This window comes from Argopecten irradians, chromosome 2 (genome assembly GCF_041381155.1).
Source record: "Argopecten irradians isolate NY chromosome 2, Ai_NY, whole genome shotgun sequence".
NCBI lineage: Eukaryota > Metazoa > Mollusca > Bivalvia > Pectinida > Pectinidae > Argopecten > Argopecten irradians.
Genome location: NC_091135.1, coordinates 23,587,216 through 23,611,466, shown reverse-complemented (window position 1 = coordinate 23,611,466; position 24,251 = coordinate 23,587,216). Strand labels below are relative to the sequence as shown.

At 36.6% G+C, this 24,251-nt stretch overlaps 2 protein-coding genes across 7 annotated transcripts in view; one reads left to right on the top strand and one right to left on the bottom strand.

The window, feature by feature from the left end:
- The first annotated feature begins 1,659 nt into the window (after positions 1 to 1,659).
- On the top strand, positions 1,660 to 16,165 carry LOC138314866 (kielin/chordin-like protein). 5 transcript variants are annotated; one of them, XM_069255457.1, is made up of 15 exons: positions 1,660 to 1,759; positions 2,923 to 2,958; positions 3,296 to 3,439; positions 3,658 to 3,801; positions 4,916 to 5,059; positions 5,593 to 5,736; positions 6,472 to 6,615; positions 6,834 to 6,968; positions 7,534 to 7,653; positions 8,406 to 8,522; positions 9,466 to 9,606; positions 10,906 to 11,052; positions 11,376 to 11,519; positions 13,592 to 13,720; positions 15,729 to 16,165. In XM_069255457.1, the coding sequence occupies exons 1-15, from the start codon at positions 1,705 to 1,707 to the stop codon at positions 16,100 to 16,102; spliced, it is 2,118 nt and encodes a 705-aa protein (XP_069111558.1). In that variant the 5' UTR covers positions 1,660 to 1,704; the 3' UTR covers positions 16,103 to 16,165. The 5 variants fall into 5 exon arrangements, with proteins under 5 accessions (XP_069111558.1, XP_069111556.1, XP_069111560.1 ...); XM_069255455.1 differs by having other exon boundaries at positions 8,403 to 8,522; XM_069255459.1 differs by lacking the exon at positions 3,658 to 3,801 and having other exon boundaries at positions 8,403 to 8,522.
- A 4,211-nt stretch (positions 16,166 to 20,376) lies between these two features.
- LOC138314865 (telomere-associated protein RIF1-like) overlaps positions 20,377 to 24,251 on the bottom strand; it is a 37,074-nt gene continuing 33,199 nt past the window's right edge. For both annotated transcript variants that reach the window (XM_069255453.1, XM_069255454.1), the window contains one exon: positions 20,377 to 24,049. In XM_069255453.1, coding sequence (XP_069111554.1) covers positions 23,769 to 24,049 — 281 coding nt within the window. In that variant the 3' untranslated portion in view covers positions 20,377 to 23,768. The remainder of the gene's footprint in view (positions 24,050 to 24,251) is intronic.

Below are 24,251 nucleotides of genomic sequence, written 5' to 3'. Positions count from 1 at the left end.
ATAATTATACTGCCGACTTTACCAGAGTTTGTAATTATGGCTGTTGTATATATAACCTTCTGACAATAACAGCATACACAATGTCAATCAACTTCTATAATAATATATTAACACATAAACATGGAACTTTGCTATAAAGAAAGAGGCTTTCAATGCTCATGGAATAGAAATTAAGACAATACATGCTGTAAGATGTCCTTAATAACGTCTGCACTAAAAACGGTTGTTGTGCTAGTTGTATTTTCGCTGTACCGTTTCCTGAACTGGTCTGGTGAATGCGCGAATTTACCATAGCGCATTTTGCAATATAATTTGCTTGCACCAAAATACCAGTACTACTACCTCAAATACGTAACGGTCAAGGTGATGGATACTACATTTTTGATGTTCTTGATTTCAATTTCTACAGGGTAATTGCTGATCGACAATTTCGATAAATAAAATACAAATATAAGTCAAATTACTGATAATTACTCATAGGACTTTGCATGATCACAATTAACTATTATGTTGTTATATATAATCAGCTGCTGTGCACATTCGGCGACTCTTGAATGCAACAATGGAGTTCAATTGGTTGCCGTAGGAATTGTGATGCTTTGCGAGATTTTGGAATCTGCTTCTTCTTGATATTTAAGTGCATTATTGGTATAGATGTTTGAAATGTCGACATTTTATTCCTATTAGAGAAAAAACGTCTTCTCTGAGAAACGGTATATCTAATCTACACTTAAAACCTTACCTAAAGACCGTGTCACTTAATCGCTAGTCAATGACACATTTCTATCATACAGTAAGGTGACTATGGAAACACAAAAGTACCAATTAAAAGCAGAGTCATAAACAGAGAATTTACTATTGAAAACATTACTTGTTGAATCGATTATAACTGTTGACACTAAAATTTTAGACAATAATCTTCATGGTTCTCAATTGTTTGCCTGCTCTAGGTCTTGATAAAACGGAGTAATAGGCAACTACGTACATGTACAGACAGAAGGCAACAACCCAAACTCCACATTGATACAGATATAAACTTTTTCAAAAAGATAAAAGACAAGTTGACCTATATCATATGTCAATATTGCCTAGGTGGCAACATTTTGCCCCCCCCCCCCAAAAAAAAAAAAAAAAAACGATTCGTAAATTCAGCCGACAAGAACAACGATCATTTTACAACATTACATCTGACAAAGAAAGCGATGTCGAAATTGACATTATGCATGTTAATTTATTATTAATCGTTTTGAAAACCCCCTTTTACCTTTTCTGATGGCATGCTTGATTATTGTAGAGCGATACCGAATTTGTTCCGGCACATGAAATTATCGGGAATTTTGGTTTCGACACTCATTTGGTATTTCGATTTAATGTTAGATATTCAGCAATTTTGGTCTGTTAACTCTTAAGGCTTCCGTCTTAACATATGATAGTGTCGTTTTCAAAAAAAAGACCAAAAAGCATAGTAGGTGCGGTTATTCTTTTTCATTGGTTTGCATTTAATCTTGAAACAGTATGCTTGCATGCAAGGTTGCGTTGTCCTTTGAATCATATGCCAGTCAAACTGGTTGCATGCAAAGCAGACCACACAATGAACAGCTGGTGTCCTACACAGGTTTCCATAGCGTTGGCACCATTGATAAGAATGAAACAAAGACATATATATGCCCCCGACAGCCAGACACTATCAGAATAGATAACATTATGAAGACTTTATTACTTCTATTCATTCTTCAATTGTTCTCCGTCTACGGGAGGGGTAGGTATATAAATCTGATATTCTAATATTTTCTGTTTTATGCCGGTTTACATCCTTATCATTCAAGGTCGTGACAGAGGGTGACAGTAGAGAGAATAGGAGGTTAATGGAAGAAAAAATACTAACCTCAGTCATGTACCTGTCAGAGAAGACCTTGATATAGCAACCCCAAATATGGACGGCGTATGTCTCAAAGTTGATCACTTTTTTACAATTGGTAAATTTCAGATTATTTTTAAATCTGCAGAATCTTACGTTAGTATATTATAGACTTGTTTAAACACCCACAGTTCCTGTCTACATTGTGTGACGTTATCAGACCTAATCCGTACAGTAACTACCGTAAATACAGACCGTAGGTGGGGGGCTTCTTCCTAGGTAATCCAGTTTTCCTCCATATGCTTATCCCTGCACATGTTGAACTGGCATTAGTCGTTAATTCAACATAAAGCAAAGACAAATATCGATTAATTTAATCATCGACAGCGCCGAATTCTAATGCAAAGATTCCGTTGCTTGAATATTTTGTTTAGAGCGAACAACACTATCATTCCAAAACTAGTGATCCCTCAAATAACGCTCGGGAAACCGTAATTTAACGGTGTAATATCAAAGCTAGGTGTACGTCAACCCGAACAAAATTTATATCTTTATTTTTCATATTGCAATGATAACCGACAAGGATTCAATGTATGAAACATTTTACAAAAACCTTTCACAGTAATAATATCTTGACCAACAAGATGGAAGAGTTTCAAACAAAGACGGAAACATTACATAAAGATCTATGATCTAAGAAAAAAAGTTAAAAAGTACTAGCCGCTTGTTATTGAAAATCGATTTTTTTTATACATTTTGATCAAAATCATCATCAACAGAAATTCCGCTATGTCAATTGTTCGGTCGTGGGTCTTTATACTGGTAATATGATAATGAATATATGACCGATAACTGAAGAGCCTTGTTGTAATTAGGTGGAATAGCAGAAGTGTTCGTTCAAGATTATTACTACTGAAATACAATGAAATGAAATTAAATACGCTGAATTTTGAGGGAAAAAATGCAAAAATATATTGCTTCAAACTAGGTATGATTGATATTTATACAGACGTGAATACCATTTGTCATCTTTACAGTTTAGGATATAATTAATTATTTTACAGATATCCCCGAACAGGACGAAAATGATAGCAGGAAAAGTAAGTACCAATTTTAACACACCGTTTACTAGTGTTCTATTTCCCTATGTATGTATTAAGGAGATTTCAGTGCTTTGTTGACATTCTAAGACAATAAACAGACAACTCTGGCATTCCTGAGCAACCCGTGCTTTACTTTATTTAATACTAATGCATTCTTTACATAAATTCTTTATTATTGGGAAATACATACTAGTACATCTATCATATTCTTATCGAAGCGTTATAGAAGGATAAATTATATTCTATGTACAATGACGAACTGTCGGAAGAATTATTTGAAAAATCTTAATCTTTTTAAACCACCACCATATAATTTTTTTAATGTTTTCTCCAGAGAGCTGTACGTACGATGGTAAGAAATACCGTGACGGTAAGACGTTCCCCGATGTGGACGGATTTGACATGTGTAAATGTCTTCATGGAACTGTAGTCTGTACGGAAAGTGTCTCCGAACGGGACATCAACGACAGCAAAAAAAGTAAGAACTCTTCTTTTTGTTGCAAGTCTTATTGACGGAGTTGTCTTCTTTTTGTGAAACATAAATGGAATGATCCAGTTGGAATGTAATTTATAAGTTGGCGATTCGAGAATCGACTTTCAATATTCCTAGTTTTACAATTAATTATAGAATGAATTTGAATAAGAAAACGAAATAATTAAACTTTTAAATACCACGAAAATCATTTCTTTCTCAAGAGAGCTGTACATACGACGGTAAGAAATACCGTGACGGTAAAACATTCCCCGATGTGGACGGATTTGACATGTGTAAATGTCTTCACGGAACTGTAGTCTGTACGGAAAGTGTCTCCGAACGGGACATCAACGACAGCAAGAAAAGTAATTATCTACATATGAATTGATGTTGCTTTAGTCGCAATTGCGTAGAACATAAATTAGTATGACTAGTTTAAGTATATTGAGGAGTACATTCACTATATTACAAAAGGAAAATGCTTCCGCCATTCTGTAGTCGATCAAACAGAATAAAAGAGGAACAGGTGCCCTACATTCACATGAATCTACGAATATTTAATCTACATACAGTATACCAACTCATTTTTGCGAACGAATAAATTTCGCGGCCAATAAGATATCGCAGCCAAAAATAAATTACATCAAAAATGTTTAAATAGGGGGAAGTACAGCCGAACACGAACAGATCGCGAAATTAAATCGCGGTGAAAATTTGTTAGTTTGCAGTACTATCCAATGAATGGCACCCTAGATATGCGCGGTATCGAACTGTTATCTGCTAGAAGAACAGTGGCCCAGTTTTCTCCAAGCAAACTTAAGCCTCAAAAACTGACTTAAGTCATAATTTTACATATAAATTACATAAGAAGAAAAAAATCTTAAAGTTTGACTTAGGACTGCACTTTTGTTTCGAGAAATCGGGGCTAGAGTTGTTAGTCAATCCCTTTTATGCCTCACACAGTCATATGAGGGTCAATCAGGGCTTGATTCAATGTAATTTAATAAGCTATTGAGGGGCAATCAGGGTTTGGTGTGGTTCTATGTAATTTAATGTATAAGCTATTAAGGGGCAATCAGGGCTTGGTTCTGCGTAATTTAATGTACAAGTTATTGAGGGGCAATCAGGGTTTGGTTATACGTAATTTAATGTATATTCCCATGATGATGATTCTAAGCAAATGTAACTTATTTCCTATCGCAATTGCGAGATATGCATGTTGAAAATGTTTTCACATTGTAAATTCAAAACTTGAATCCTGACCAGTGTTGAACCACGAGGCTCAATTTTGAAAAAAAATCATAATTCAAAGGTCTTAAAACCATCCTTCTATGTACGTGTATTGTATTTAATTCTATATTTTGGTGAGTTTGGAATACGATCGAATGTTTATTCCATTCGATATCTCCCGGTGTCGACCTTATGGGGTGGAAATATTTACATTCAGATGTCGTGATTCAAAAACTATTTTTGTCTTAGAGAGCTGTACGTACGATGGTAAGAAATACCGTGACGGTAAAACGTTCCCCGATGTGGACGGATTTGACATGTGTAAATGTCTCCATGGAACTGTCGTCTGTACGGAAAGTGTCTCCGAACGGGACATCAACGACAGCAAGAAAAGTAAGAACTCTCTTTTCTCCAATATTTCACAAGGATTTCCCGTGGTTACTAAGGAAAAGATAAGTCTGTCTTTTACCGGGGTAAGGAAAATACAACTCACACACGCTAGACAATGTCGTGACGGCATCAGTACCTGCGGCAACCATTGTCGACAATGTCATCAATTATGACATGTTGCGACGTCCATGTGATGTCGTTGAATCAAAATGTTTCTAAACACCTGAATATCTTATTATTGTTCCGTTCAGTATGAGAGGAAAAAATCTTACATGGGTCTGTCTCTTGGACATGGATATCTCAACCCTCGTGAGACCCATGTAAGATTATATTAGTCTTTGTTACAATGCAATATTGAAGGAGGTGTCATGTTTCTATAGTGCGTAATTAGCATGATCCAGTAGAACAGATTTACAGAGTTTCCAGATTCAATTCTTTTATGAAAATATTTTTAATATTGTTGTAGGATGCATTTGAAACAGATATTGAAATAATTAAGTTAGATCTTCAGATTTAACAATAATTCCTTTCTTCAGAGAGCTGTACCTACGACGGTAAGAAATACCGTGACGGTAAGACGTTCCCCGATGTGGACGGATTTGACATGTGTAAATGTCTTCATGGAACAGTAGTCTGTACGGAAAGTGTCTCCGAACGGGACATCAACGACAGCAAGAAAAGTAAGATGTTAGACTTTTAATTGGTTTGCAAAGTGGACAGAGATTGCTGAACCAGAGTGTAAAATTTTGACAAGCCGAATTTTGACAGCCAAAATCTTACAAGAGAATCAAGGCAACCTTGTCTACTTGACAGACCAATATCAACATCATTTTCCCATACTCTATAGAAAAGGTTTTAAAGTTTATGAATCCCATTTTAGTTGAGATTGCGTTGCCACATCCTCATTGCTAAAAATAATTAATTTCCTTCCACATACAAATAAAAATAATCAGATCTTTGTGTCAAAAAAAGTGTTTCCATTGCGATATGATCACGTATCCACCGGCTTAAAGTCAAAATTGAAAATTGCTATAGACAATGCACGACACGGTCACGCCAAATAAATTCATGATGTCACTTTATTGCTTTGCCCGTATTTGGTGCAGACAATTTCTCATACTCTGGAGTTTGTCAAAGATACTTCTTAAGGCTAAAAATAGTGACAAATTAGTGATGGAAGAATTCTCTGTCATGTATGGGATAATTTTATTTCTCAAACGTCTTTTTGGGGGAGTGTCTTCTTTTCTAGTGTATCAATAGAATAATCTAGTATCGAGTATTTGTTTTGTTTACAAAATGACGGTTTCACAATGTATTATAATTAATCATCATTCTTCTTTCACTTTCATTTATAAGGCACCTTTGGATAAGAATTAAATATCAGACAAATCAATGAAAATAATCTCATTCTCCAGAGAGCTGTACGTACGATGGTAAGAAATACCGTGACGGTAAAACGTTCCCCGATGTGGACGGATTTGACATGTGTAAATGTCTTCATGGAACTGTAGTTTGTACGGAAAGTGTCTCCGAACGGGACATCAATGACAGCAAAAAAAGTAAGAACTGCTTTAGTTTGAACATCTTTGGGAAACTGTCCTTTCTTCTAATGATTTTTTTAGTTCTACTTAGCATGCCATATGATATTAAGAAGTTACGGTTTTAAAATGAATTCTTATTTTCTCCTCAACATTTTTTTTCTTTCTGTGATGTTTATGACACACATTTAAGAACATGACAGAATTCAGTGATTATTGAAATTTTATAATTGTCTTAGAGAGCTGTACGTACGATGGTAAGAAATACCGTGACGGTAAAACGTTCCCCGATGTGGACGGATTTGACATGTGTAAATGTCTTCACGGAACTGTAGTCTGTACGGAAAGTGCTAGCCTTACAGCAAGAGATGCAGGTAAATTTTCCTAACCAAAACGTGAGTATTTCATATATCTTTATCATTAAGTTGACCAAATAGTCTATGGTGGTTTTTTTTAAAGATACTTATCGTGACATTACTCGTACTAGAATTTTTACGCATTACATCAATTTATATGCGTTGTTTATGGTGATCTAAAAGACGAGTCTGAAAAGGATGATATGGTAAAGGTTATGGTACCAATAGCCTTTGTTCATATATATGACATCAGAAAATGAAATCACTTTACCACGGTCGCCATTATCGAATGCCTTCTAAGTATAGCGATATTCTACAAGTAGTCCACATCTGGATAGTTCGAATTTAATTTTGAACAGTTGATCGCCATAATTTCAAACTTTATTTATTTTACATCGATTACGAAACAAAACAATGAATACAAATCCCATACGAGCGAGTGGTCGCAAAAGATGACGTAATCAGATGTTGATTACAAGAAGAGACACTTACTATAACAAACCATAACAAAGATACCCGGTGGCTTGAATATTAACATAGCTGTTACAGAAGAGTGGCTAGTGCACCGGTATTGCTGTTACAGGAGGTTGTTTGTACGCTGGAGTCCAGTATGCGGCCGGAGAAAGTTTCAATGCCACAGATGGATGTAACACGTGTGTCTGTGTCAATGGTTTAGCAGCCTGTACTAAAATGGCATGTAAACGTAAGTCGAAATTTTCCAATTATCAAATTGATTAAGAATATTAAACATGTCGATGTCGTAAAATGTAAAAATAAATCATTATATTGACTAACATGACATCCAACCAGGCGCTCTGGTAAAATGTGCATTATCTGCCACCTAGAGTTCAAATCACAAACTCGAATTGGAACTATTAGGTATGCCAATATATACTTGACGCATGTAACTTAAGATAATATTATAATTATAGTCGACTTGTAAAAAGTTTCTTGGTTTTCAATAAATGTTTTGTTTTCATAATTACAGTTTACCGTACCGACAAACTAGATTAGAATCAGCATACTGATAAATGACTTTGTATCACTTATGCAATTAAGGCGACTTTAGAGCTATCAACACATATCTTGGTCACGGCACCAAAATATGTAAGTTGTGGAACTCTTTTGTACAAGGACAGGACGAAATGGACACTTGTCAAACACCGAACAAAATGGTATCACAAGAAAACCGTTTCGTCCTTCTAAGACTCGTCAATGATGAACACCAAGTCTGAATTAATCTGCTGTTCTATCGTTTTGGGCGATAGACAGACTGTATAATTCGAACTACTATATTATAAGTAATTCAAACCGTATACTAAAGACCGAAACGATCAAACGAAATGCCAAGGTATTGATTTGATGGAGTGCAAAGGCAGCCCAAGTGCAGTACATACGTTCATAAGATGACGTTAAGAAAGGATTGCTGTGATCAGGTTATCGTTGTTCCAGCAGGATGTTTGTACGGCGGAGTTCAGTATGACGACGGAGATCAGTTTAACGCTACTGACGGCTGTAACACCTGTGTTTGTGTCAATGGCATGGCGGCTTGTACTTACATGATATGTGATAGTAAGTCTAACATGTTATATTTGACCATAGGTAATTTGCATGATAGTCTGCATCAATAGCTTGGATAGCTCAAAAGAGGGTAATTATCTACCTGCCGCCTAATTGGCGTTTGTGATAACTGTGTTCATGCATTTGGTACCAATATAATGTTTATACCTACGTAAGATAACCCTGCCTCACTTACAATAACTCCATTGAGCTGTCGCCGACTGTTGGAACAGTAAGCGTTAATACAGCCGTCTCGCAAGACCCCTGTTGATATACCGATGTTAAGTTTCCCCACGACTGCCTCTCGTTTGCGTCACATATGTATATCAAACCTGTATGATGACTGCCGCCGATGGAACGAAACGTCCGGTAGTATCGGGGCAGTCTTCTTTACACTCGTTACAGGCATCCGTATCTGTAATTTAGTTTACGTCGTTTCTTCGATATGAACTGATATTTCTATAGGATGATACATTCCTCGCTCTTCTTGATTTTGTGTTTTGACGCTTAAATGTGTTGTTTACCCAACCTTTGTCACCAGCGTGATCTTTGCCAAGACATTTCAATTGCAGATTTTTTAAATCCTTATTCTCATCATCAGAAGCAAGCTCTACAAATTTTGTATTTATCTGCAACAATAAGATCAAAAATAAGGTGGCGCAAGACCGGCAACTTACCGGCATATGGTTAACCTATTAATATTAATCATAAAAAAGCCTTATGCTTAATGCAGGTATATTTACATGAATATAACTATTAAGCGGTATACCTAAACTGACGACTAAAGGAAGAAATTTGAATAAGACACATTTTTATTAGTGCAAAACATTTTCAAGCTAATCTTCTCTCATTGATGGGCTAAATTGATTGTAGAAAAACGGGGGATGGGTGCATAACTTGGTGTTTGGTCACAGTTTGTTCACATAACATTCTGATATGTTTAATTTAATTGTAGCCAGCGTTACTTGTACATACAACGGGACTGACTACAAGTTTGGGGACAGTTTCCTGTCTGTGGACGGTTGTAACACGTGTAGCTGTGATGGAACTGGAATGGTCGCCTGTACTGAGATGTTCTGTCAGCGACCAGTGAGTGGTAAGTGTTCTGTCAGTGACCTGTCAGTAGTAAGTATTCTGTCAGCGACCAGTCAGTAGTAAGTGTTATGTCAGCGACCAGTGAGTGGTAAGCGTTCTGTCAGCGACCAGTGAGTGGTAAGCGTTATGTCTCCGACCAGTGAGTGGTAAGCGTTATGTCAGCGACCAGTGAGTGGTAAGTGTTCTGTCAGAGACCAGTGAGTGGTAAGTGTTCTGTCAGAGACCAGTGAGTGGTAAGTGTTCTGTCATCGACCAGTAAGTGGTAAGTGTTCTGTCAGTTGTAAGCGTTCTTTCATTTGTAAGTTTTCTGTCAGTGGCAAGTGTTCTGTCAGTTATAAGCGTCATTTCATTGGTAAGTTTTCGTTCAGTGGTAAGTGTTCTGTCAGTGACCAGTCAGTAGTAAGTATTCTGTCAGCGACCAGTCAGTAGTAAATGTTCTGTCAGCGACCAGTGAGTGGTAAGTGTTCTGTCAGTGACCAGTGAGTGGTAAGTGTTCTGTCAGCGACCAGTGAGTGGTAAGTGTTCTGTCAGCGACCAGTGAGTGGTATGTTCTGTCAGTGGTGAGTGTTCTGTCAGTGACCAGTCAGTAGTAAGTGTTCTGTCACCGACCTGTCAGCAGTAAGTGTTCTGTTAGTGGTATGTGTTGTCAGTGGTAAGTGTTCTGTCCGTGGTAAGTATTCTATCAGTGGTACGTGTTCTGTCAGCTGTAAGTGTTTTGTCAACGACGTGACAGTGGTAAGTGTTCTGTCAGTGATAAGTGTTTTGACATTTGTAAGTGGTCTGTTAGTGACCAGTGAGTGTTAAATGTTCTGTCAGTAGTTAGTGTTCTGTCAGTGGTAAGTGTTCTGTCAGTGGTAAGTGTTCTGTATGTGGTAAGTGTTCTGTCAGTGGTAAGTGTTCGGTTATTGGTAAGTGTTCTGTAAGTGTAAGTGTTCTGTTAGTGACCAGTCAATGGTAAATGTTCTGTTAGTGGTAAGTGTTCTATCAGTTGTAAGTGTTCTGGTATTGTAAGTGTTCTGTTAGTGACCAGTCAGTGGTAAGTGTTCAGTCAGATACTTGGTATCATTGATGCTACTATACATATGTTTTGACATGCATGAACATTTAAACTTCACTGCATATTTTACAAATACAACATGTAGGCCTATCAGTCTTTACACAAATAAACGTACTGAAGAAATTAGTCGGATTCTCGTTATAACTTAGCGGGTATATATAAAACGTAATCTTTTATGTAATTCCAGCCCTGTACTAAAAAGATAGTACTTATTTTATATAATTCCTTTATATTTTCTACCAGAACCGACCTGTACGTATTACGGGAATGTCTTCAAGGACGGACACAGTTTTACGTCGGTTGACGGGTGTAACATGTGTACGTGTAGTGCTGGAAAAGTGTCATGTACTACTGAAGCATGCGTAGGAACACTGCCCAATGGAAACGGAGGTAATCGCAATACGTTATAATGAAAAATAATATATATAAATTCCTACCAAAAATTGGTTGGTAAAACTCCAAACAAACTAGTGTGCAAAAACATGAACCTCAATATCAATATATTTTTGCATTACTTACCGCTCGTCAAAGTTTCTATTTTAAGATGCCGACAACAAGGGTCACACTGCGTGGAAAAATTGGTTTAGAAGAAAATGCGAAAACTATATATATCGAATGTATAGAAGAAAATGCGAAAACTATATATATCGAATGTATTTCTTCCAATTTTTTACCTTAAGAGCGTTGAAGCAATGTTGCTGTTTTCCTTTTAGCGGCCTGCGTCTACCAAGGAATCGTCTATTCCAGTGGCCAATCATTTGCATCAAGTGACGGATGTAACGACTGCGTCTGCTTCAACAACCACGTGATCTGTACAGAGAAAGCATGCGCTCCAGGATACACTACACCAGATCCAAGTAAGTCACTGTTCTTACACAATGGCACAAACAAGAGATCCCAGAGGGATCTTGGCGCCCACCAAAGATTGATCTATGTCTGACAAATGAAAGAGGGATCTTTTCTCCTAGGGGAACCTACATATGAAATTTGAGAAAGATCCCTTTAGTGCTTTTTGAGAAATAGTGGTAACAAACTTTAACTATCAAAATCCAAGATGGCTACCTGGCGGCCATCTTGTTGACTGATCAGTCCCAAAATGTAATATGCAGAACTAGGGTCCAAGAGGAACCTACATATGAAATTTGAGAACAATCCCTTCAATACTTTCTGAGAAATAGCGGTAACAAACTTTAACTATCAAAATCCAAGATGGCGGCTGGTCGGCCATCTTGTTGACCGATCAGTCCCAAAATGCAATATGCACAACTAGGGTCCTACGGGAACCTACATATGAAATTTGAGAAAGATCCCTTCAATACTTTATGAGAAATAGCGGTAACAAACTTTAACTATCAAAATCCAAGATGGCTGCCTGGTGGCCATCTTGTTGACCGATCAGTCCCAAAATACAATATGCACAACTAGGGTCCTAGGGGAACCTACATATGAAATTTGAGAAAGATCCCTTCAGTACTTTCTGAGATTTAGCCGTAACAAACTTTAACTATCAAAATCCAAGATGGCGGCTGGTCGGCCATCTTGTTGACCGATCAGTCCCAAAATGCAATATGCACAACTAGGGTCCTAGGGGAACCTACATATGAAATTTGAGAAAGATCCCTTCAGTGCTTTCTGAGAAATAGCGGTAACAAACTTTAACTATCAAAATCCAAGATGGCTACCTGGCGGCCATCTTGTTGACCGATCAGTCCCAAAATGCAATATGCACTTCTAGGGTCCTAGGGGAACCTACATATGAAATTTGAGAAAGATCCCTTCAGTACTTTCTGAGAATTAGCCGTAACAAACTTTAACTATCAAAATCCAAGATGGCGGCTGGTCGGCCATCTTGTTGACCGATCAGTCATAAAATGCAATATGCACAACTAGGGTTCTAGGGGAACCTACATATGAAATTTGAGAAAGATCCCTTCAGTACTTTATGAGAAATAGCGGTAACAAACTTTAACTATCAAAATCCAAGATGGCTGCCTGGCGGCCATCTTGTTGACCGATCAGTCCCAAAATACAATATGCACAACTAGGGTCCTAGGGGAACCTACATATGAAATTTGAGAAAGATCCCTTCAGTACTTTTAGAGAAATAGCGGTAACAAGAATTGTTAACGGACGGACGGACGGACGGAAGGACGGACGGACGGACGGAAGGACGGACGGACGACGGACCACGGACGAAAGGCGATTTGAATAGCCCACCATCTGATGATGGTGGGCTAAAAAGGCCAAGTGGTTATTGTAGCTGACAAGGCAGCCATAGTCCTTGCTGGGCCAAGTTTCAGGTCCGCACAGTCTGCAAAAAATGGTTCACTTTTGCAAAACGGAAGGTGCGTACCATATGTCGGAAGTGTTTTCGGGGACAATCATTTTACTTTAATATCAACATTGCAGGTCCTATAATACAATGGTCAACAATATAAAAAGTACATAAACCTAACAATAAGCATATTCACTTGTAATTTCCTTATCTAGCACAGAATCTTTGGAATTATCCTCGTCTTAGGTTGCTGTCCTGCAGCAACTGCCCCCATCTGCCCGGCGAACTCGAAAGCAAAAGATGAAAGGGTGTAGTTAAAGGGTGACATTAGCTTGTACCCAATCGCTCAATGACCCACAGGCATGCTAATCCATATGAAACTCATAATTAAAGCATGTTTGTGCTTTCTCTCATTCTTAGCTTCGAGAAAGCTTTCAAGATTGATAAGAATTCATATTAGATTGATCTCCTGTATTAGTATACTACAGTAAGTTAGAAACGATTGGTATAGTTTTTACTTTGTTGTCCAATCCCAGTTAGTGATGTCATCCAGAAATTCTGTACAATTAAATCATTTTAAATAAAAAAAAAACTTATTGACAATAAAATATTTTAAAATATAAAATGAAATTACCAGTGCAATGTGTTTTGCAGACCACTGTGTGTCCAATGGAGTAACATACAGGCCAGGAGATGCCTGGGCGGCTCCTGACGGATGTAATCACTGCTTTTGTTCACACGGAGGACTAGTGGGCTGTACTGAGATGTTCTGCCTCGTCGGACGTTAGTATAACAGGTCAACTCTGTAAAATAGGAAATACTTAAATTAATTTTCTAATAAAAGACACGTACTGACCATATTTGTGTATGTTGTTTTAAGAATCAGAAAAGGGAAAACATCCTGCACATATCAGAACCATTGTAAAATTAAACGAATGGTATTGCTGTACTTGTTTTTGAAAGAATAGTTCTTTGTTGATCATCTAATACACAACTGCATCACCATAAGAGCACGCTGCGTATCTGTGTTTTCACATAAGTACAACTTTTTCTTGGTCTTTTACTTCACGTCAAAACGTATCCCTAAGAAAAACGAACGCCTAGTCTATGACAGTTTATACAGCAAACAACCAAATTATTGGTTAGAGCGAGTAATATGAATTATACAAACCTCAATTTGTGTCGATAGATGACCTTTGTGTCTTGTTCTGACCACCTGTATCCTTGTGGTTGAGGGTGATTACTACGATAACACTGTCTACGAAGTATGGAACTGTATCTTTTGTAGTAAAGTAATAAAAATAAGATAACGAAAGACTTTATGGAGTGAACGAAAACTTAGCTGAACTTAATGCGAATACAGGCTTAAGAATGGGGACGACTGTCACTGTCACATCTCTTCCTGCTTGGGGTTTGTTTGAGGTAGATAATTTTTGGCGAAAATTAAATGGCTTTTTGGACTGTTTTTGCATGGAAAGTAGTTGTATTAAATTAGAATATCAACAGGCGCCAATTGCGTTGCAAAATAACTGACCATTGGGCTTCTATAAAACAATTGATAGCACCATTGGAGTAAGATCAGAAGAAATAATATGTACTCCGTGAGTTTATCGACAAAGCGATTGTGATTGTAACATCCGGTTTGCAAATCAACTTCGCCTCTTTAAAGAATCATAAGAAATATATTTGAAGGAACATCTATATATATGTTGGAGATTATAATTACGTATATGACAAAAGTTATTAATGTAATGCTTAGTAGTAAATAGAGAGAGATTATCGACTGTGCCACGGTTCCTCCATCCTCGATGTTCCAGGGGTTACTATTACTGACGTAATATCCACCCCTAGACTATCTCATAGTAAAATTGAAGACAGTTTAGAAAAAAAATTACCTGGTACAGGCCTGCAGAAGCTTTGTTTGATGATTACAGAGAGCTATACTTCAAGCCACACAGTCGGTTATTCGATTCTCTTGATGTACATCAAAGGACCAAATTATCCGTTTCTTCTGTTGCCTTCAGTTTTGCAATGAAATATTCCACGGGTGTATATAACGACAGTGATAGTAATCCCTGAAGTATCAAGGATGTGGTCATTATATCTCTTCCTCTGTACGTTCATGTGTTGTCAAACTTCACTCGCCATTAACATCGGGCTAATAGGCCTAGAAAAACACAACTTGGACTTCAGAATATAGCCAAAGCTTCGCATAATGAAATAGTAATACGGAGATATTTAACTTTCAATTCCTTATTGTAACAAGATTCAATATATATATAGATTATTCTTGGCGTAGTCAAGACACTTGCCCTTCCTAAACACCATCCAATTTTAAGATAAAACGCCAGAATATCGGACAAATGTATTTTCCAGTTATGATTGTCTTAAAGGAAAAGGGGATTAACAATTCGATGTTAAGCTTCTAACCATTCATTGAGTATTCGGTTGAAAATATACCGCATTTCAGTTTACCTGCTGCAAATAATCTTTAAGGGTGACTAGCTTAAAGTTATACATACGGCATAAAAATACAGTATATGAATCCTGTGTTGTAACTGATATTTAGATGGTATCATACATGTTTGTCAGTCCATTTGAATGCTTTTTTACAGCTTAATTCATCAAACCTGGTGGTTTTCAATAGATTAATACCGAAGAAAAAATAACATGTCCAAATTTTGCCCAGTCATGGCACATTTAACAAATGACGAATCATTTTATGGTAACTTACATGAAACGTATCATCTTTAAAGGTATTTCACAAATCATGATTTATCATTTGTTGAAGGTGACTTACTTGCGCTGCAGCCAGAAACGACAACGACCTTTGACCTCTTTAACAGCGGTCAGACGGGAGGCTGTCACCACAATGGAAAGGTGTACTGGGCCGGGGCCACTTGGCAGACTGATGACGGCTGTAACTCCTGTTTCTGCTCGGCTCATGGTGGAGCGCTGTGCACCGACGCCGTATGTGACTTCAAATCGAGCGACAAGCGTGAGGGAACAACATGCACGTACCACGGAAAGACGTATGAGGAACACGACAGATTCCCGGATGTTGATGGCTGCAACACGTGCTGGTGTTCTAATCTCGGGGATGCCCTGTGTACGAAATTATGGCATTGCACATTCCACACTCTTCCAGGAGAGAACGGAAACTAATAACTTATAATCTATTTAAGCGCTGTAAGAATTTAATAAAAATGTTTGATTTTGGGCTTTGAGGATCGATTTTACTAATTATTTTTATGTACGATTAAAAAATCTATTTCGTGTTACGAGGGAAGGTTTCTCGTCAATTTCCAGTGATCAGTGCCAATGATGAGTAACTCTGTGAAGTTCTATGACCTTCAAACATTATGTACTCGAATTTATAAGCATGTAGTCCGCGTCGATGATGATATTTGATTCGTTCCAAATTTACTTAAAAACAAGGTAGGAGCACAATCAAATTCAAAAATGATTATACAATTTGCCAAAAAAATGCGATACGGATAGGCCTAGAGAAGTTTTAATGTTGGTGGTTGCGTTTAACAAAAATTCCTCGTAAAGAAAACAAATTATCTTTCGCAAATACTTGATCTCGCGATTTCCGTTACAAGTTCGCGGAGATAAACTTTCGCAAGTGAGATTTTTTTTTAAATAACTTCCGATGTTGTTTATATTCGATAAGATATTAATCTGTAGAAATAAACTTTCGCGAATTTACTTTCATAGCGAACTTCGCGCAAGCAAATCGCAAGTTAAAGAAAGGTGTTTGCAGTATAGGTCTGAAACACAACTTATCAATTCCAGTAAACGTAAGTTTAACAATTTATCGCACAAAAGTCATGAAATTGGGAGAACGCCCTAAAATATCGGACCAGCTTGGCTTATATATGAACACCCTGCGTATGGAATACGGGGGTGTTACTATCCAGAAATGCGAAATAGACGATTGATAAATTTAGTGCGGTGATATATCCCTTAAAAAGACGTGATGCAATATTTAGGAAAAGGAAAAATTTCCCAAAATAGAAGGTCCGCAGTAGCAAAAGGCACAACTAAGGCACTTGTCTGTTATATTGAGAAAATTTCATGGAGTTGCGTTAAACGGTTTTGGAGTTATAGTCCGGAAACAGCAATTTGGTAATTTTGACTAAGTTTCCATGGTAACGGAAAAAATTCCCAACAATGGAAGGTCCGCAATAGCAAAAGGTACAATTAGGGCACTTGTCTGATGTATACGGAAAGTTTCAAGGATCTACATTAAACGGTTTTTGAGTTATATAGCCCAGAAAAGAATCTCGGGCGAACTGACGGAGTTGAATTTAATAACACACCGCCCCCCCAGGCGTTTCGCAGGCGATAAGATTTTAGCCTATTTGACCCCTGTAACCTTGAATGGTCAAGGTAATTCATTCAAACAAACTGGGTATCCTTTCTTCACAGCATGCCATAGACACAAAATCGGGTATCTACCCTTAGATATTGACAATAATTCGTTTGAAGACGTTAGCCTATTTGAACATAAACCTTAAATCGAATGTCATTGCAGTCAAAGGTAAATCATTTGAAAGCCTTTAAAAGCCCCAACGTGTTACAGATTCAACAATGCTTCTCTTGGCTTGTCGGTTTTTTATATTCCATTTAAAGGGACATGAACCTTAAATAATTTGTTCTGTATGCTTAGATATGGTTTTCAGATGTTTATTGAATATTTTATTACAATGATTGGTTATCTAAAACGACAGGAAAACGTAGGGAATACCTACATGTACCTCAACAAGAGGCCCAAAGGGCCTTAACGGTCATCTGACTACCTTGGCAATAGTAAAATTAATTTCATATGGTGTCACTTTGTCAGGATCATTTTCCATTTCCTTCAACAAATTTTATTTCAAACAAGAGGCCCAAGGGCCTTAACATGTAGGAATTTAATTAGATATAGTGTCATAGTAGCCTTCTTCAATTTGGGATCAACCAGAGATGTAACAATACTTTGTCAATCCATGTCAGAATCCTCTCAGGCAAGTTTCAGCCAAATCACACAGGCAGAAGTTGAGAAGAAGTTCAAAATGTGTTTTCAAGATGGCGGCTGTGGCGGCCATCTTAGATTTCGAATTGACCCGAAAAATAACAACACTTTGTCGGGACCATGTCAGGATCATTTCATGCAAGTTTCAGCCAAATCGCACCGATAGAACTTGAAATGAAGTTCAAAATGTGTTTTCAAGATGGCGGCCATCTTGGATTTCAGATTGACCCGAAAAATAACAACACTTTGTCGGGACCATGTCAGGATCATTTCATGCAAGTTTCAGCCAAATCGCAGCAGTAGAACTTGAGAAGAAGTTCAAAATGTGTTTTCAAGATGGCGGCTGTGGCGGCCATCTTGGATTTCGGATCGACCCGAAAAATAACAACACTTTGTCTGGACCATGTCAGGATCACTTTCATGCAAGTTTCAGCCAAATTGCACCGATAGAACTGTGAAATGAAGTTCAAAATGTGTTTTTCAAGATGGCGGCTGTGGCGGCCATCTTAGATTTCAGATTGACCCGAAAAATAACAACACTTTGTCGGGACCATGTCAGGATCATTTCATGCAAGTTTCAGCCAAATCGCACCAGTAGAACTTGAGAAGAAGTTCAAAATGTGTTTTCAAGATGGCGGCTGTGGCGGCCATCTTGGATTTCGGATCGACCCGAAAAATAACAACACTTTGTCTGGACCATGTCAGGATCATTTCATGCAAGTTTCAGCCAAATCGAAGTAGTAGAACTTGAGAAGAAGTTCAAAATGTGTTTTCAAGATGTGGCCGCCATCTTGGATTTCGGATCGACCCGAAAAATAACACACTTTGTCGGGACCATGTCAGGATCACTTCATGCAAGTATCAGCCAAATTGCACCGGTAGAACTAGAGAAGAAGTTCAAAATGTGTTTTCAAGATGGCGGCTGTGGCGGCCATCTTGGATTTCGGATCGACCCGAAAAATAACAACACTTTGTCGGGATCATGTCAGGATCACTTCATGCAAGTATCAGCCAAATTGCACCGGTAGAACTAGAGAAGAAGTTCAAAGTGTGTTTTCAAGATGGCGGCTGTGACCTGAAAAATAACAACACTTTGTCGGGACCATGTCAGGATCATTTCATGCAAGTTTCAGCCAAATTGCACGAGTAGAACTTGAGAAGAAGTTCAAAATGTGTTTTCAAGATGGCGGCTGTGGCGGCCATCTTGGATTTCGGATCGACCCGAAAAATAACAACACTTTGTCGGGACCATGTCAGGATCATTTCATGCAAGTTTCAGCCAAATGGCACTAGTAGAACTTGAGAAGAAGTTCAAAATGTGAAAAGTTAACGCACGGCGGACGGCGCAGGACGACGGACGAAACATGACGACTATAGGTCACCCTGACCCTTCGGGTCAGATGACCTAAAAATGATAAAAAATAGACCGTTATATTCTATTTTTGGAACACAAAACAAAAGCAGGCCGAAAGCGAGGTATTTATAATGAACAACAAACTTGCTGACTTGACAAGGAATATTAGTTTACCATATTTTAAGATTATTTTCTAATTAACGATGGTTGACAAATAAAGTTTAAGCCATATTTGTTATAAAACAATTTGTATTTAGCGTAAGAATAATAAGTCAAAAGTCAAACGAGACATTTCATTCGACAGGGCACCGCGAAGGGAGGTTCCTGACTTCATCACGCAAGTATAAAGCGGGGAGTTGCTCCCATCTCTTGCATTTCAGTGATCCATTTATATTTACCTACTTTCCCAATCGCACACGTCACCGACTCTTTACGTACACTGTTTTCTATCGGAATTCGTTTGCGTTCGCTTCACCCACGTTTTTGACCCACCATTTTGTTTACATCCGTTTAATTTGTGCAGTGCATTGTGGGAGGTCACTAAAGTTCAACACTACTATACTATCGTAACAAAATTCGACCGGGCCGCTTCAAAATACAGAAAGATGGAATCTCCATTATAATTATCTTATTGGACACATTTGCACAATAACTGATATATATTATTTAGTAAGGTATCTGACACGTCTTAAATATGTATTTTACTCAAATTTACATGGTTTATTTAGGTTCATGTCCCTTTAAAGAGAAAGTTACAACCAGACAATGAAGGTTGAACCATGCAATAAAACCAATTGTCCTTTGGGTGTGCAAGCTAAAAATAAGAGAATACCGTAAAGCCGTTTATTCTCACGGGGATGATATTTTCCCAATATATTGCTATGACATCGAAAATTTGAACCGTGAAATAAATGTGAAATGGCTGAATGATATCAACCTTTAAAATCCATATAAATAACATTTCGTATCTAGATCAAATCGCGAAAATTTTTAATCCGCGAAAATAACCAGTTATACGGTATCTAGTAAAGATATTCAAGATTAATGACAACTTTACACAATAACTACACATACCAAATTTATTGTGTTGCATAGATCCAGTTTATCTAGGATAAAAATATATAATGACATTTTTATAGCATAAAGTCGCTTACATCTCCAAACACCTTGGGTGTGCGCTTTAGTTTGAACACATTTCAATTGACTCAGCAAGTATAATATTCTGTGATAATTCACTTGCATGCATTAGTATTATAAACAATTGAGCAATTAATTACAATGTATCAAATATGAAAACGCTTTTAACAAAAAAAATGACGAACATAACGTTGTGCCATTGTGGTTATCACACAGTACAATACAGTAGTGATACTATCAATATTCACTTCTCTCAAAAGGCGAGGAGATAGTGGATCCTACAGTGCAACCAAATCATGATAATATCTAAGACAACCACAACTTGATGTCCACTACTACATTATTGTCTCTAACAAATTTGTTATTTTATATTTTAACTCTAACACAATCTCTATTCTCAAGTAATCTCATTCATTTTTTTTCCAAGGAGAAGTGCATCCTTCATCCCCCAAAATGCATAATGAACTGTTCCTGCATTTGAATTGTTAGAGTCTAAATGTGTTAATATGATTTCTAACAGTTGGGAAATGCCATTACTATTTTTGTTCATGTTTTTTTTTACAGTGCATGCTATATACATCATAACTCAGTCATTCCACAATATCATACATTAGACAATTGTATTTACATATATGGTTCAAAATATTAAAATATACAAAGTTAATTGATCAAGTAAAATGATAACATTATAATCTTCATTGGAATAAAGAAATTGTTTTTAAATATACAAAAATATTTTAGAGTGAATAGCTATTGTACATTTCAAAATTGAAAATATGAATAGGTCATAACTCAATATAAACTTTAAAATTGTGTAAAATTTTATATTTACCAAAATTCATTAAAAAAAACTATTGTTTGAATCAAATTAAAAATGTGCATGATACATGGAAATGTATATTATAATAGATTATTGTGCTGTTCTTGCAAAAATTGAACTGTGTCTATATGTGTGAAAATAATTCAACTTTCAGCAATTATAACAGAAATTTTCTCCTTACATTTAGTGACACAAGAAGACAGTACTTACAATTTGGACTTAACTGAATTAACTCAACCTAAAAATATGCTAAATTTTTTGACAATGTAAATACCTTGATATAGAAACAAGATTTTTTTCTCAATTTTCATTGTCTAACAAAGAATAATTTTACAAGGATTACCGTTCACATATCATATTTACATTATATATATAATTATGTCACCTCTCTAACAATCGCCTCAAACCAGCTAAATATCTTAAGCTTAATATCTCTCTCCCCCCCCCCTCATCTATCCACAGCTTGATATATATTCTTCTCACAAACTACCAACCATCACATTCATTATCCTTCTTCATACAATCTCAGGTACCTTTTACACAATCTCAAAATATTGAGAATTGAAAATCGAAAGCTCCATCTTCATTTGATTGTGATGTTGTTGGTTTTTTATTTTTTATTTTATAAATATGAATATAATCATGGCACGTTGGCAGCATCATATGTTAATTTGGCAGATTTTTACAACTATATCAGCATGGCACGCGTTAATAGGTAGATCATTACACGGAATTTTATAGATTTAAAAAATAAATAAATCTGTAATCAATTATATAGCTCTACATCATATTTTAACTTTTTCCGTACTGATGGCACATTAACCTGTCACAGTAAACATACATATGCCTTCTTTCCTTTAAAACACATTATTACGTCGTGGTTCACATGTGAAAGACTCACAAGTTCATGTAATATGGGATGTTAACAATGTCAATGTTATAACTATCACACGGTTGTAAATCCAATGAAATGGGAGAGGACAGGCTTCATATTACCGTGTAAAGTATATACAGTGTACAACGATACTCGAAAATACAAGATTACACGATTCGGATGACTCATTTGAAAAACACAAAATTTCTACCAATCTAAAATTCTCTATACACCAAAGATGTGATTCAACAAAAATTGATCGGTGATGATTTTTCTTTATCTTGTAAACATTCTCTATGAAACAATTCTTTAAATTTAATTTCTTGGAAGACACCAGACACAGAAGTTTTGAAATGGCTCCTAGAACCATACACCATGGTTTTAACATAATGTAACAACATTCAAAATGCATTATTTTTGGTTTTTACAAAAAACATTACAATTACTTTTGAAACACAAGAGGCATAACACAAATATGCATATTATAACTGTTTTAAATTGACTAACATGTATAAATATGTTTTTAAAAATTGCGTATGCAAATATTGGTGTACTAATATAGCATCATTTTATTTTAGTTTCAATCATAGTAAAGATACAGAAACAATGCCCATATCATTTATTTGTTTCTTTACTATTTCATATACTGCAATATCTCTTAATTTGGGGAGATACCATCAAAAGCTGATCTACAGTATTCAGTGGATATAGTTATACTGTCCCAAGACTTAAACAGGTATCTATATATACCTAGGCAGGTTCGATTATACGGTTTGACCTAGTTGTTCGTTTATCAATAAAAGACTGACCTGGTGATTTTATATTGTTTTCAGACGAGCCTTGACAAAGCCCACACAGGCCTGTATCAAAAACTGCAGGTCCATCAGGATTTATACTTGAAATAATGACTTTAACCAACAGTCGAACCGGTTGTTCTGAATAAACGAAAACTGTCCTTCTACATTAGCTATCAATTTTGGAAGCAGGTAAAGAAAAGCCCTAAATGGAACAACAGAAGATGTATAATGCTGAATGTTCTGTGCTCATCATGTATATATTATTAATTTAGGATTTCACGGTCGGATGATTTGGTTCGAATTTTAGCTGCCATAGCACTATAGATCGTCATCCAAATTATACACTTTCTAATGATGAAGACCTTGATACTTTTTCCTATATCACAGGACAGTAAACATCAAATGAATCAGGATCTACTTAGTACAGTATCAGACAAATAATCAATGACTCATACAGCAGTCATTCTCCACAGTATCGAACACATATACTGAAAATTTTCTAACTACAGCATGATTTCATAACCAAAACAGTGAATGTTATATAAAAATAAATTTATAACTGCAAACTAGAACATTCTGTATAAAAAAGGTCGTATAGCGAGCATATTTCGCCTGTAATTGATTCAGTGTAAAAATTCAAGTGCAAAAATAAAGTACTGAAAAATTATATACATTGAAAGTGTTTTGGGTTTCTCCAACAGTACATATTTAGAATAGTCCATCATGTATATTATTTTATCTAATTTGGAATTGTTTAAAATGACATGATTAAGTTTTCAACAAATATCAGCTAAGGTGCTGATGTGTTATTAATACTGAAGTTCCTCCATTAAGAGTTGGAACATCTATCTTTGAGAACAGACATGAAGTTGGCCGTTAGATTAGTTAGGTGATGGTGCATCTTGAAAATGTCTGCCGTCTTTAACTCGTTCAGTTTAGATTTATCATTACACTGACGCACTATGTCCTCGAGGGAATGTAGAAGTGACCCCTGGGATGCTGCAGAGCTTTCCGTCGACTGAACAATGCTCTCAACATCTGTCTGTATTCTGTCAGGGTCATCAACGTCTATCAACATTTCGCTGTTGGTAGTGGAATTTTCCGTGTTATCTGAAAAATGAAGTCTTGTGGTATTAGGATTTCCTGAAGCACATGTAGGAAGTAAGGTATTTATGATATCTGTAACTAACTGCCAAGTTTGTGAATATATTAGACAGCTTTTGACAACAGATTTAAATCAAAAACTTCAGCCGAAAATTCAGACTTTTTTCTTGTATATTTACATATTGAAGATTAATCTGTACCCTATGAA